The sequence below is a fragment of the Taeniopygia guttata genome, chromosome 5 (assembly GCF_048771995.1).
Source record: "Taeniopygia guttata chromosome 5, bTaeGut7.mat, whole genome shotgun sequence".
Taxonomy (NCBI): Eukaryota; Metazoa; Chordata; class Aves; order Passeriformes; family Estrildidae; genus Taeniopygia; species Taeniopygia guttata.
The window spans coordinates 19,904,368-19,919,540 of record NC_133030.1 but is presented as its reverse complement, the minus strand read 5'-3'; the positions used below and the strand labels follow the sequence as shown (position 1 = coordinate 19,919,540).

The following is a 15,173-nucleotide window of genomic DNA, read 5'->3' as shown; positions in this document are numbered from 1 at the left end:
GGTGCTGTTATCACTTTCCTGGGGAGCCTGTTCTAGTGCCTTAACATGCTCTGGGTGAAGAAACTTTTCCTAATATCAAACAAAATCTCCCCTAACACAGGTTCAGGCCATTCCCTTGGGTCCTGCCACTGGGCACCAGAGAGAGATCAGCGCCTGCCCCTCCTCTTCACTCACAAGGAAGCTGTAACTGCAATGAGGTCTCCCCTCAGCCTCCTCAGGCTGAACAGACCAAGTGACCTCAGCTGCTCCTTGTATGGCTTGCCCATGAGACCCTTCACCTTCTTCAGATGCTTTCTAATACCTTTGTATCTTTTCTACATTGTGGCACCCAAAACTGCCCTCAGCACTGGAGGTGAGGCTGCCCCAGTGCAGAGCAGAGCAGGACAATCCCCTCCCTTGCCTGGCTGGCCATGCTGTGCCTGATGCCCCCCAGGACATCTAGGGTCAAAAACCCTGGCTCCCATTTGACTTTCAGACAGATTTACTATCTGGCACTGAAAAAGTAATTTTCTCTTTTCTTTCCACTTTGTTCTTTGTCTGCCAGGTCTGTTTAAGGCTGTGTGCTCTTTGAAATACTGTCCACTGTGCCCTTTTTCCCAATGCAGTTACCCCTAACAACCAAGGGCCCTGAGAAGGAGAAGGTTTCTCACACAACTCTGATGATTTCTTCTCATATCCATGATTAGTTTAATATTGCACACACTTGAAGCTCAGATTATACAGTAATATGTGTACCTGGGAAAGCAACGAGTATTTATGATATTCATGTTGTCATCTGCAAAATTCACTCAACAACTTTCAGCACTCTGCTAAAAAGCACTGGGGAAAGCCATCAGAAAAGTCACCTCTGTTTTGACAAATACATATGCCAAGGACAGAGCACAGAGTGCCAAAATATTTCACAGTCCTAGGCTCCAAGACAGACAATGCTCAAAAATGCACAGGGGTCATAGTGGAACACAGGGGTTTGGATTTCATCTTGCTAAATCTCTCATCAGGTCCTACAAAAGCAAGAAAAGGCAGAAGTGCATTTTTTTCTGAAAGCAATTGTTCTGCACCATTCCCTCCCTCTCAAGCAGCCACAAACACTCTGCTTCTCTACTCTATCCTGCCCACCACCTTAAGAGACATGGGTAGATAAGCTCACTTGCTGCAGCTAAGGGAGAAGATGAAATCTAAACATAAAACTGGGACCTTGCTCAGAGATCAGAAGTTTAAGCACTCTGTATTAGACACAACAGGAAAGTTTTCATTCAGGGAAGGATGATTATTCTCTCTGCCACTTTACATATTTATTTCTTACTAAAGTAATTAAAAAGCTGGTACATTTAAAAAAAAAAAAAAAAACCTCTTAAAAATTACTGATCATTCCCTCTTGTACCAAAGACAGTAATTCCAAATCTTAGAGCAAATGTTAAAGGTACAATTTAACCTGAGTGCTTTAAAATAGTTAATAAACTGCTAAACCAGGCTTTCAGGACATGCTCAGCCAATCTCCTGTGTGCAATTGCATCCTCACACCAACCACAGGGTTGATGTGAATAGAAAAAGGAGGAATTAGATGGAATTTAAAATCCTGACCCACTGTTTGACTCAGAAAGTCCATCTAAAAATCTTCTCAGCTAACAGCAAATACAATTTCATTTTAACAGAAAGTTCTGAGCTATAAAGCAGAAGTGCGATGCAAAGGCCTCATATTGCAGACAGCAATTTAGTGCTGTGATTCTAAAAGCATAATTAAATAAAACTTTGTAGTCTTAATTCCAGCTAATTATATCAGCAATATATCTAGACTCAAAAAAACAAGAAGGTCTCATTTTAAGTTGGATCTACAGTTGTAAGATGTGATACAATATATTTGTAAAGGGAGACTGCTTGTCATTTATGAAGAGATTATTTACTTATGCTATCAGAAGAGGTCTGCATGGACTGTGCCAAACACCTCCTCCTGGTTCCTCAGCAGCTCCAGCTCTAGTGCAAAACGAAGAAACTTTGGCTTTCACTTAGCCAGGATGATCAGTTGTTTTAATGAAAGGAAAATGAAAAATATTATTAGCACAAAGGTTTTTACACATTAAGACATGAAACAGCAGAGCAAAAAACAACACAACCACTTGTTTTATACAAAAGCCCCCAGCACAGCAACTGAAACAGCACCTATATAAACAAGGGGGAAATCAGCCCAGAGATAGCTGCCAGGAGCAGAGCTGAGCTTTGTCACCCTTCCTCCCACAATATCACTCTAATAACTGCAAGGATTAGGGAGCCAGCTTTACAAATGGCCTAAATTACTCTCTCCTCCTCTCTCTCAGTGTTGCACAACACTCCCAGGCATCTTCTCCCTAACTTCCACAGCACAACGATGCTACTTCTGGGCCTACATGATATACAAATGATATATATACTCATGATATACAAACATGTCTGCTCACAGAATCTGTTTTGTTCAGCCCCCATGGGGGAAAAGGAAAACACAAGAAGATTGCAAAACCAAATGATATATAGCAACTTCTCTGCCCCACATGAATTCACCTGGAAAATCAGAGAAGCCATAAAGATTGGGTGAAAATGGACACAGAGTCCTAAATAATACCTTACACCAGGCAGTAATTCTGTCTATTGGCTTATTTTAGTAACTGTCCCATCCTCCACAACTGCAAGCAAACACAGCATATAATGGAAATGTGCTTTCCACCAGTGCACTAGAAGAAAACTGACTGGAATGTATTGAAAGCCCTACCTAGACCATTCCTAAGTGAGATTGTAAGGAAGAATAGAGAAGTAAAGTTTGCTGAAAATTAGCAAGGTTTGTATGGAGGTTTTTTAAAACTGTCATAACACTTGAAAATAAAGGAAAACAAAATTCAGTATTACCTTTTGGAGTAGGATAAGCAGCAGAGGTAACCATAATGTGTAGACTTCACATACTGGGGGAAATTGTTGAAATCCCATAATCTTCTACTCCATCTGCACTAACCTTTGAGGAAGGTGAAGCAGATCACTCAGCCAGTCCCTGCTGCAGCCATACACAGAGCTGGAACTTAACAGCAAAATACGACAAAGCTGGAAAATTAGATAAGCCAGCTCTGAGAAAGTGCCCATGGTTTTGCAGAAAAATGCAGCAATCTGGGAAGCCTTACAGCAAGTCACTTATGCAAAAAACCCCATGGTGTGCAATCTAGACATGAGAGGGTCTGTGCCCTTCTGCCACTATGTGTATGTCTGCTGAGATTAGTGGCTTCTGGTAAATGAAATAAGGAAAGTTAGGAGGTCTCTAGAAAGACAACGGTGCTGCTTATTTACACTAAGTATTTCCACATGATCTTCATTACTGCTCTCAAAAAATCAGGTGGGCAAGGCAATGAATGCCCTGTGATTAAACTCTGCTCCCACCTGCAAATTCACACACAGAGGGACAGGGTTTTGGTTTATGTTCTGTCTTCCCACACTAGAAAATTGCTAAATGTTACTCTATTTGAATTCCACATAAAGATGGAATAAAATATGATAATCTATGTGCCACATGAAGGCAGCTCAAAGTGCCATCTGCTTTGGTCTCAGCAGTTAAATGGAGAATAAGTTCTAATGTGCTGGAAGTCAAAGTAAAAGCTTATTTCATTAAGAGTTTGTAAGAAACTTCCTTGTTTGCTTCTAAAAAACTTAGCATACAAGTTTTTCAACAGTATCTTTACTAAAACAATTGTCAGTTACACTGTAACAAATTAAACATTGAAATATATCCAGAAAAGGTAACTGATATAAGTAGGAAAGTAAAACAACAAATTGTTTGCAATTTTGAGTCTTAAGTTCCATTCATTCGCATTTTTTTGCAAAATAACATTTTGTTATAATGTTCTCATTCCAATAGAATATATTTGAAAATACACTTTGCTTTTAATTTCATAACATCACTAACAAGATAAGTGATGTTAATTATTTTTGCAACTGTTTGAGTAACTAGCATTAATCCAGTTCTATTCCAGTTATTTTTCATATTATGCTGTTTTTTTTTTTTCTAAAGAGATGATATGTTTTTCCCCAGTGCAGACTATCAAAGTGATTGCCTGGCAGACTACAAAACACCAATTCAGGCTTACTTAATTTGCACTTATTACATATAAAAGCGATCACTGAAGAAATGTTATTTTCAGGAAATAGCTGCATACAACCTCTTCAAGCTGCAGAGGTAGAATCCATCTGCTTTGCGCTGCCATTTGTTTAACTGAAGTCACAGAGCTGTTCTGTGTATTAATCAAAACAATAAACTTCAAAAGACATGTCCCAAATTCAGGAGAGTCTGTAATTACAGTTCCTGCGAACATCCATTAGCTTTGCAGTCTCCACAGATGAGCATACACAAAACACTTCCCCCACTCTTATAAATAATTACCACTGGTAGCTCATAGCAGAAATGAAAAAAGCATTTCATATTTTTGCTTGAGCCCATAAACACTGAATTGTTACAACTCACTCAACAGTTCTTTATAACTAAGAAGTGGTTAGAGAACCTGTTTTAGTATTGTCATCCTTTGGGCTACTTTATCACGTTATCTCTTTCTTTGTCTCCCAACTTTCTTACCTGGAAACTACACTTGGTTCTGCAGTTTCATATATGACAAAAAAAGAAACTATATCATGAAATACTACAGTAATTTTTCTTGAAGAGTAGCATCTCACAATGAGACAAGCGAAACAGCTAATATTCCACACATCTGTTAAATCTGCTTCTCATTACAAAGATGCTATGGCAGGTCAAGTTTTCCAGATAACACTTACCACAGGAGATAAGATGGGATGCTGTTATCCCAAAAGAATGGTCCATGTGGTCCTACAAGCACCCAGGTAAGTCCTCTTTTCTGTCTTGGTAAGATATTTAGATGTACACAAACCCTGCCCAATACCTGTTAAAATGATGTGTGTGATGATAACTGACAATAAAAATACCAGCTTCATATCAAAGGCCAGCTGCAGAAGAATCAGCTTCTATTTCTTTTTCTCAGTGAACGCAATAAAAATTGTGCAGAACAATGTATTTATATTAACCCTGTGTAAGTCTCACCCCAAAAAGAAAATCACCCAGAAATACCAGAGCAAATGCAGTTGGAAAAAATCTCCACTTGGCATCAGGTAGAGAATGTAAAGATACTTTTACATTCATAGTGCTCGAGATCTTAGACAAATACAAGGAAATTTTTCTTGCAAGAGAGGAAATTTTGTACAACAAAGAAATTTTTCTTGCAACAGAGCCCATATACAGGAAACTTTCTTTTTAAATGTATCTTAGAAAACTTAATGATAATATACTGTATTCAAATAAACAATTCCATTTCACTGCTTGCTATACAAGGTGTAAATTATTTTAATAGAAACACTAAATATTTCTCCCCAGTCATATCTTTGATCCTTTATGTCCAGTATATTTGGCCTTGCTCTGCCAAGTACCTCATTTTAGGAAAGCTTGCTTTTTTTTATTTAGGAATAAATAATGAATTGCCACTTCAGCACTCCCTCCTACCTTATGCCCCTCATGCAGTTTTCTGCACTTGTCATAAAAGGAGATGCTCTGCAGGATCCCCTTTCATACCAGCATCTCTCTCCTGTGTCATCTTTTCATAAATGTGTTGAGGTGAAAATTTCAAAAGAAAGCTGTTTTCCTTGTGGCTCAGTGATTCCTCTATTCTCTGTTGTTACAAGACAACCTGACATTCCCACATATTGAAAAATTAGGGAAATGCAAGACCAACCCATCAAAAGCTGTTCTGCATTCATTCTGGAGCTCACAGCCCTTCTGATGTTAATTTCTTCTTTTCTTTTTCTTTTTTTTTTTTTTTTAACAGAGAATTTAATTATTAAGAATAATTTCAACTTTGTTTCTTTTAGAATATTATTTCTAATGCAATAAACATGTTTTGCCTTTAGAGACAAAGGCAACATTCTTGGCCTTAAGCACCAATATACATGGATGGTTCAAAATCCCATCTGGTACTTCTTACCTGGTATTCATTTTTCACGAAACAGCAAGGGATATTTTTATCTTTTTGAAACACAGAGGTATGTTTTCTACCTCTAAGGATGGAAAAGACATTTCTTTCTAACACAGCTGTACTCAGAGACAAATCATGTACCTCACAAAAAATCATCACAGAATATAAACAAAAAGAAAATTGTGATAAATTATGTATATCTTTTCTAGAGAAGAAACAAGCTAAAATGAAATATAATTTTCTTCCCCACATCCAATCTGGGAAGCTACCTACTAGCTAATATAAAAATGGATGCCATTTTAGAGCATAACCCGTTTTCTGAGTATTTTTTTCTGAGACACTGTGGTTCAATAGTGCCACTGAAAGTAGAAAAAACCAGCGTAATAGAATTTAATTCTTGTGCTATTCTAGATAGCATTGCCAGAGCGACTTTAAATTGCTTTTGAACGAACTAAAAAGTTCAAGTTAATTGAACGCAAGGATTCATGTAGCAAATTATCTTACTATTAATGGTATGGAAGAAAGAAACCTGATTAGTTACCCCAGCTGGGTGCTCGTAATGTGAGAAGTTGAGAGATGCCAGAACTAAATCAGAAAGGTGAAGATCAATAGTTCTTTAATCAATAGTGGATTACAGTGGGATTTATTCTGCTGAAAACAGCAGGGGCAAATAAATTCCCCACTGAGATTAATTACTGGGAAGGGTGGATGTGAACAGAGGAGTGCAGTCATCTTTGTGACAACTCTAAGTGGCAAGAAGAACACCAGTGGGAGTAGAGAGCTCTTTGCCTGAGTCTCTGCTGGTGACCAATGACACCCTCATCAAATTCCCAGCACCTCTTCATTCCTTAGAAGAAATTGCCTTGAAGCCTGTGGATTTCTACAAACACAAATACTATAAACCAAGAGGCAGGCACACAATTTCTTGGCTTTACTTTTAAACTGATGGGTTTTTACAGCTGTTGGGTTCCTAAAAAATCCATATTACGGAGACAAAAGCACCAGTGTGTGCAGCTGAAGAATGACAGCTTCATGCACAAAGGTGCTGCTAAAGTCAAGGGGTTGTCAGAGCTGCTGGGGCTCTGTCTGCTGGGGACATGGACTCCATGATTACCATTAGAGCCTTTGTTGCTGAATGTTACAGTTCCCACAAACTGGCCACTAATGCAGCATGCTGTAGGGCCAGCTCAGTGGCTAAGCCAGCTAGAGAAATTAGAGAGCATCTTTTGTACTAGAACTGATTTAGAAACAGGTCATAAATTGAAATTACTGTGACTTTGAACTACTTAAGGAATTTACTAACATGACAAAATAAACAGAGCCAACAGCTTAGCTTGTCAGTGCTTGAATTTCTACCAGCTTGAGGGAAAGTCTTCTAATTGGTCTCCCCTCCTGACATTTTATGTTCACGTACCTTACCAGAAGACAGCAAGATGCAGAGAGTCCAGCAGATTTTTAATTTGCTGGGTGTAATATGATGGATTTATTTGTTCTCTTACCTTGGTTATTACTAGGAGCTCTTTGAAAGGTCTCCATCTTAAACTCTCATCAGATGGCATCAACTTTCTCATTTTACTTTTTTTAGAAAACATTTCAGAAAATATTCTCAACTCTGACTCCATCCAGCTATGTTGGTCTGTTTTCACTGACTCGGAATTCTGGTGCTTTAAGAGAAATTTCTTTGGATTTTTTACTCTGAATTTTATCAGATACCAACAATCATGTCTGTGTGTCAAATCAAAAAGGATTCTTTATTGGGAAAAAAAAGGCAAGTTTAATACAGATATGATATAAATTACAAAAAATGTTTTAAAAATCACCTCTCCAGGATACCCAGATTAATTGAAGGTGGAGCCTCAGTGAAGCAAATAAAGTCTTTCTAAGATCATCTCTCATTTTAAAGCAGATCATAAAAATAGTCCAGGCCTTGTCCCAGTTCCCAGATGGATATTCCAGTGCCCAGTTCTTTTGCAAGCTCCAAGCGCAACTGGATGGACTAAGAGAAAGACAAGACACATAAACCAGTCAGATATATCTCAGTCAGAGATATCAGACACTCCATACTGCCATCTCTTCATGCCATTATCAGACCTTTTAAAAACATCTACCCTTGAACCAGCTACTGAAAAACCTTGTCTGTATTTCAAATACTCTCTGGTTATCAAGCAATCATTCAGTCAAAGACAGTTAATCGTACCAGTTAATTCAATGACCTAATAAAAGATTACCAGCTAAATTGACAAAATGCCACAGAAATAAATCAGATTTATGAACTATGCAAAGGACTATTCTAATTTAGGCTATCATTTCACAATGTGCAGAAATTCTAACTCTTCCCAGAAATATCTCAGGGGTAAAATAAAACTTTATCACTTAAAACGATCAGAACGATTTGTCAAATATCATCAAGATCTCTTGCCTACCCTTGCCTTTTCCCAGGACAGAGTCACAATTTACATTACAAAAATTCTAATTTAAAGACATTCTTGGAGATAATAATTAAAAGCATCTCTATTTGAGCTCCAGCCATCGTTTTATATCAGTTAGTTTAGCCATTGCTTAACAAGGGAAGTAATGCCACAATTCACGTTCTGCCTTTTATTTCAGTTCAAACAAAAATAATTATTTTTCAATCTTGCTCTCAGGTTTTCCTACCTTGAACTACAGCGCTGCAGTGTTTAAACTATTCATACTAGGGATGTGTTTAAAAATCATTTCCATGGGAAACAAGAAAAAGTATCACAGCATCATTAACAGATCCACTGGGCGTGGCATTCATGACTGCTTTTAACTAGTCATGAACAAACTAATTTTGAGCAACCTGTCAGAGAGTATAACATAAAAAGGGGAAAGAAATACATTTTTCATGAGGTAATAACATTCAGTGTTTACCAGCCATCTTGACCAGGAAACAAATCTCAAACTATTTCATTACAGGAATGTTGAAAATGGAAAAAAAAGAAAGAAAAAAAAACAAAAAACAACATTTCCATACATTCACCAATCACCACAGTTGAGTGGTGATCTGTTAGAGAAGAAATAATGAAAGAAATATACAGGAATGAGTGTTTTTAACTTGGTTAGTACTGACAATGGCAGGGTGAAATCCTTCCCTGAGGCTGAAGAAAACAGCGTTAACAGCACAAGCTTTGTATCTTTTCTCTGATACATTCACAATGAAACATCCTAACACTCTCAGACAGGCAGCACTAGCAAGAACAGAGCTGTGGTAGTTAATACCCCATATGTGATAGTACTTCCATCCATACTGGATTAGTGAGGGGAAATATCCTTTTACTCATGGTGCTTAAGATAACAATCCAGGAAAACAGAGCCTTAGATCATTTCATACTAGTTTAACCATTAAAAAAAGTCTCTGGTCTCTGTAAACACAATGCGATTTCACTACAGAAGCAATTCCATTCCAATACTAAAAGCCAGCAGAGGTTTAATATGCTGGCCTTTTCAGTTCTTTTTCAGTTTAATTTGAGAAAGTCTAAAGATAACTTCCTATGAACTAAGGCTGTAATTAACTATTTTATTCTGCATTCTGCTCTACTGCAGACTATTGTGTAGAAGTTTTCAAAACACTGAAGTATGTTCCACATACTGAAGTTCTGTTCCACAGAACTGAAGAAAACAGGGTGATGCAGGCTGACAGGGAGAATCAGGACCCTGTTACAAAGGAAGGCAAAAGTTCTCCAAGCTTCCAGCCACCATGATGAGAAGGAAAATTTCTTTGTTATCTTGTCTGAGAATCTGCTAACAATATATCTGATAGTACATGAGCTGTGCACTTGAATAGATCCTCTACAGCACTGGTTTGTCCTGGTCTTATCTCCAGGCATGCTTTATCTTCAGAGATCCCAAAACCCCATTATGCATGAGAGAAAAAACCAACCTTCTTGCACAAGCAGCTGCATCTTTGAATCATAACAATTTACATAACATTCACATGCGGGCAAACTTCTTTCACAAAAGCTGAAACCCAGTTCAACATTTTCTGAAATGTCTCAATAATGAAACAGGTCAAGTAAACATCTCTGTCCTCTTACAGCCCTCTGACCTGAGAAAGTGGCACCTACCTTCAGTGTCGGGTAGAAGACTGCATGTTTTCCTCCCTTATTTCTGCAAAACAAGAAAACCAAACAGTCACAGTAGCTATGATAGATAACAGGATTTTAAACTAAGGTTAAAATTCCAAAGCAGGTTTGTCCCTTCCAAGCTTAACCATTCTGAGATTCTGTGATACTCTGAAAAGGCTGACAGTGAAAAGAGAGGCTCCAAGAAGAGATCTCACAACAGAGATGGTTTGATACCATAACATAGTAAACACTGAGATATTTTGCTGCAACTGGATGACAAAACTGTCAGATTGTAACAGGCAGTTGTGCCTGCTAAATGTGCATCTGAAAAAGATGAAAACCTTTGGTTTTCTGATGCAAACTGTGAAATATTTTCTCCAGTTCTCTGAATTATTATCTTTCAGGCTAAATTAACTGCCAGCGGTATAAAATATACAGACAGGGCAAGCTATACTGAGCGCAAATACTAAGGTGGCATTTTAAACCCCTAGTAATGAGAAGGATGAGTTACAAGGGGTCCCACAGCACCACTTTACCACTTAGGCCAGGAGAAAAAGTAGAATGCATGGGCAGACCAAGAAGGAATTGCTCCTAAACTCTCACAACTTATATAAGTGAATACTTGCCTGTGCACTGGGGCATGCACTCAGATTTCTGCAACTATTTGTAATAGACAGTCTCTGCCTGCTACATGAAATCATTAGCCGTGCTTTGCTTAAAGATTCATGATTTCATTTCTCAGCCACTGCAGATGTGCAAGATTTCCAGGTGAGAGGCTTCACCAGGGAAGCATACATATTTCAGGCCTAGCTGCCATCCCTGTCCAAGATAATTGAACCTTTCCAAAACAAAGTGGTAACTGAAAAAGAGTTCCTTAAATAACCCTCCCCTGCAGCCAGCTGAACCACACAGCTGACTGCCAAGCACAGCATAAGTAAAGTTAAGAGTGATTTTTAGACAGAGTGGGCTTCATGCATCAAAAATTCCTCCAGGAAGCCCCACACAAGAACCTCCAAAGGCTGGCTTCAAAAGAAAGGGAAGTGCTACAGACAAGCTATCCCTCTGCCACAAGTTCATTTTGCCATGTAAGAAATGCGATTTGGACATGAATCCCAGAAGCATGCCACTCAAACAGAGTCCTCAGAGTTACACTTTTGAGAGCAAGCTTTCATCTAGTGTTCATTGTGTCTCCAAAAGGATTGGACATAAAAGATCATTAAAACAGAGCTTATGATTTATTCCTATATAGTTAACACAAAAATCTGTAATTGCTTGGTAGAAAGTAATTTTGCTACAGGATACCAAATAATTAAAAATGAAAGCATACAGATCCCAATCCTTTTGTACAATCACAGAAAACAAATCTAAACACTGCTGAACAACAGATTCTTTTTTTCCTGATAAATAAAAGTCAAAAGAAAATTACAGAATCAGAAATAACTTGAAAATTAAACTGAAAATACAAAGGTAGGTGATTTGTAGGTTTAGGTTTGGTTTTTGTTTTTTGGTTGGGTTTTGTTTTTCTTTTTTTTAGTAACTAAAAATATTTCACACAAGGTTGTTTTGGAAATAAAAAGTTTTGATTGTTTTTATTAAAAGCTTCTAAAGTGTGTTTTGCTCTTCCCTTCAGTGGTTTATCTTCACATTAACAATGAATTGAGTAATATACAAGACACAGCTTTGCAGGAATAGTAGGATTTGTTTGTATCATTTTGTGTATTTTGATATATTTACATAAAAATAGCCAATTATCATAGGATTAATAAGATGTTGCTGGTTTTATTTAAATCTATTTTAAAGAGATTCTTCTAGATCAGGAATCCTCTTGTCTTTTCATGATGAACAAGGGAGGACAAAGAATATTATTACCCTTAATGTTCTCAGTTCTTTCAAAAACTTTATCTGGAAGTCACTTAGTTTTACATCTATTACATTTCTTCACAGTCCATTCCATCTAGTGGAAGTTTTTCACTTAAACAATCTTAGCAGTAAGACATGTGAAACCCGGCTCTTGTACCATAGATTTTTCTCAGAACTATTTTTGGCTGAGTTATTATATAGCTCCCAGTACTCATCTCAGTGCCTCTGATTAACTGACACTTAATAGATAAATTTGATGGATAATTTCTAAAGATATGATTCATCAGACTTCTCTTCTAAAGATTGTTCTAGTTTATGTTATTTCATTAATCCTTCTTTGATTTTCCCCTCACCCAAAACACTCTTTTATGCTGCAGTTCAGTGTTGAGAAACAGATCACAATCAGCAGAATTTCCAATTGCTGGATTCAGCTGCACACTACAGCCATTGGCTCATGCCCAAAAATATTTGCAGAATGGTAAGTTAAGAAATGTAACTTACTTTTTGTATTCAAAGTAGTGTTCAGCAATTTTTTCATCCCAGACAATTTTTGGCTTGTGTTCCTTCAAGGTTTCAATGTACCTACAAATTAAAAACATAATAAGGAATTAATTTTTGTAAGAAGCAGTTATGAAATTACATTGCAGAAATTTCTGAAAGGGCAATTTTACCATGTTTAGATGTTGAACATGATATCAAATATCTTCTTGCTGACAACTGATTTCCTTAACCACTTTACAATTTCATGTTCACATTTTTAGGCTATTTTTTTTTCTAAAGCGTTGCATATAAATATCTGAAGGGAGAGTGTCAGAAGGTGGTATGGATATCCTCAAAAGCAACAAGGTGGTGCCAAGCAATAGGACAAGAGGCAATGGGCAGAAAGGCAGAAACTGATGCACAGAAACTTCCACCTGAATATGAGGAAACACTTTACTATGTCGGTGACCAAGCACTAGAACAGATTGCCCAGAGAGGCTGTGGAGTCTCCTTCCCTGGAGATATTAAAAAGGTATCAGGGCACCATCTTCAGTAATATGGTCCCTGGAGCAGGGAACTTGGGCCAGATGGCCTTCAGTGGCCTCTTTTTCATTCTCTGATTGTGTGTGACTCTGTGAATGAATTAATGTTCATCGAGTAACAAATCTGCAAGGACAATTGAAGGCACTGTTTTAATATTTCTACAGTCTGAAATCCATATGCCAAAGCACAGGAACTGAAGCCATCCCTAGGCTGCACACAGCTGTGTCCTCCACTATGAGGCTTATGTCATCGGGAAAGTTCTTCACGAAAAGGGGCTTAGCTAATCTTCTAAAACTGCAATTGTCAAGGAACGTTCACTGATAAGTAATTCTGCATATGAATTTTCCCCATCACTGGCTTCTTGGTATTATTTTCTTGCATGGACATTTTGAACATGGCATGACCTATCTCCCCTGACACAAAGTGAGGATAGAGTACTACCTGGACCCAAAACTCTGCAAGAGGAATGGGGGTGGAAGAGCTGGTATGCTGTAAATTTTACTTGAGCTGGTATGCTCAAGTATCCTCTCAGTGCAGAGACAAGTCTGCATTTCTGAGTGGAAAACAGAAACAAAGCTGCTGGCTGCCACATGTCAGAGGACCAGAAGATGGCAAGCTACCGCCAGTGATAGAGGCCACAGAGGTGTCACACAAAAAAAAGCCTCATTCCCCTGTCTCTTCTGCATTTTTTAACCTGCATCTTTGACCATCTCTTTTTGAAAGGTCCATCAAAGCCATCTCCCACTACAGTTCTCATTCTTGCAATAATTTCTCTTATTATAGGATTTGGATGGAAACATTTCCTTTAAATCATCCTATTTCTTATTAAAAAACTTCCAGCTGCCACTATCCTGACTGCATCAGTGTTGAAATTCCACCTCACTATTACACATCAAGAAACAGAGGAAAGTTTTGTATTGCTCAGTTTGAAAAAGATTTGTTCTCTCATTTCGTATTATTCTAAATGCAATTAAAACATTCAGCATTGCCAGGATCATCTTCTCTCTTTTGCTGTGGCTTGCTTATTTATATATTGGTAAATTGTTTCCTACTGCTAGCAGGTTTAGAAAGATTTTATGTCAAATGAACCCATGCCAGACATGGATTTATCTGCATAAGCAAACACACAGGAACATGTGAGCACATGGAAACATGAAGAGTTCTTGCACTCTCCCTCACACACACATGTCCTGGAATAATGGACCTTTTCAAATAGGGTAAGACCTTTGGAACCTGCCCAACCCTTTTTAAGACATACAAAATTTTAAGTTGCCCTACTAGAAACATATGCAAAGAAACCTAGTTTTGGATATTTCAAATTGAAGGACAGATTTTAACAAATTGTCCCATTCCAGTAATGACAGGAGACTACACTCATTTAGAATATGGTACCAAGATGTTCCAAAGCAGAAAACAAAAATTACCAGCCAAGACACCCTGGCATACAAATTTGTTCCTGAATGTAGGACTTTAGATGGGAAATCTTAATTTCACTTGCTAAAATTCCCAACGCAATTAAAGAGTGCTCAAAATACTTACAAACAAGCTTTAAAATTAAAATGCAAGTAGAACCAATTATTACACCCTTTTCTATAAATGGTATATTATTATTATTTTAAAACAGTTAAGGCATATACCACATTTAATGAGCACTCACAGAGACCACACACAGAGAATTTATTTCCCTTTCTTCCGTCTATAGGCATTTAGACCCACAGTATGTAACAGCAAAAATGAACAAGTTCATCTTGAAATCACATCTGCAGTGATGAGACTAGCTACAAGTTTCAGTTGGGGAAAAAAGAAGTATTAGCCCCCAAATTGTCACTGCTATCCATTAATCTTAGGGGTCCTACTTGAAACATATGAACTTGGTTTTTATGTTTCTCTGTTAAGGACAACAAAAATTCCAAGCACAATGCTCAAAACAATAAACTCTCATTTACCTCAGTTGCAACTGCATACTCAATGCCTATGAAAATCAAGCTTTATCTTTTTCAACCAGACACAAAGTTGCTGTGAAGAGTTGGGAAGAGGTGTGTCAGGAAACCACATCTGTTTCCCATGGGTTTTCTATTGCCCTAACTTGGGAATAACCTGTTCCCTTCTTGTAGCCATGGGTTTTCTATTGTCCTAATTTGGGAATAACCTGTTCCCTTCTTGTAGCTGTTTCCCCTTTACTTGATTCCTTTTCTTTCAGTAAAAGAAAGAAGGCAAGAAC

The 15,173-nt window shown here is 37.7% G+C and overlaps 1 protein-coding gene across 4 annotated transcripts in view; it reads right to left on the bottom strand.

The window, feature by feature from the left end:
• Nucleotides 1–7,710: 7,710 nt before the first annotated feature.
• CHID1 (chitinase domain containing 1) overlaps nt 7,711–15,173 on the bottom strand; it is a 96,801-nt gene continuing 89,338 nt past the window's right edge. For all 4 annotated transcript variants that reach the window (XM_030275476.4, XM_030275475.4, XM_030275474.4 and 1 more), the window contains 3 exons: nt 12,431–12,511; nt 10,070–10,112; nt 7,711–7,980 (listed from right to left, as the gene is read on the bottom strand). In XM_030275476.4, the coding sequence (XP_030131336.4) occupies nt 7,882–7,980; nt 10,070–10,112; nt 12,431–12,511 (223 nt within the window). In that variant the 3' untranslated portion in view covers nt 7,711–7,881. The remainder of the gene's footprint in view (nt 7,981–10,069; nt 10,113–12,430; nt 12,512–15,173) is intronic.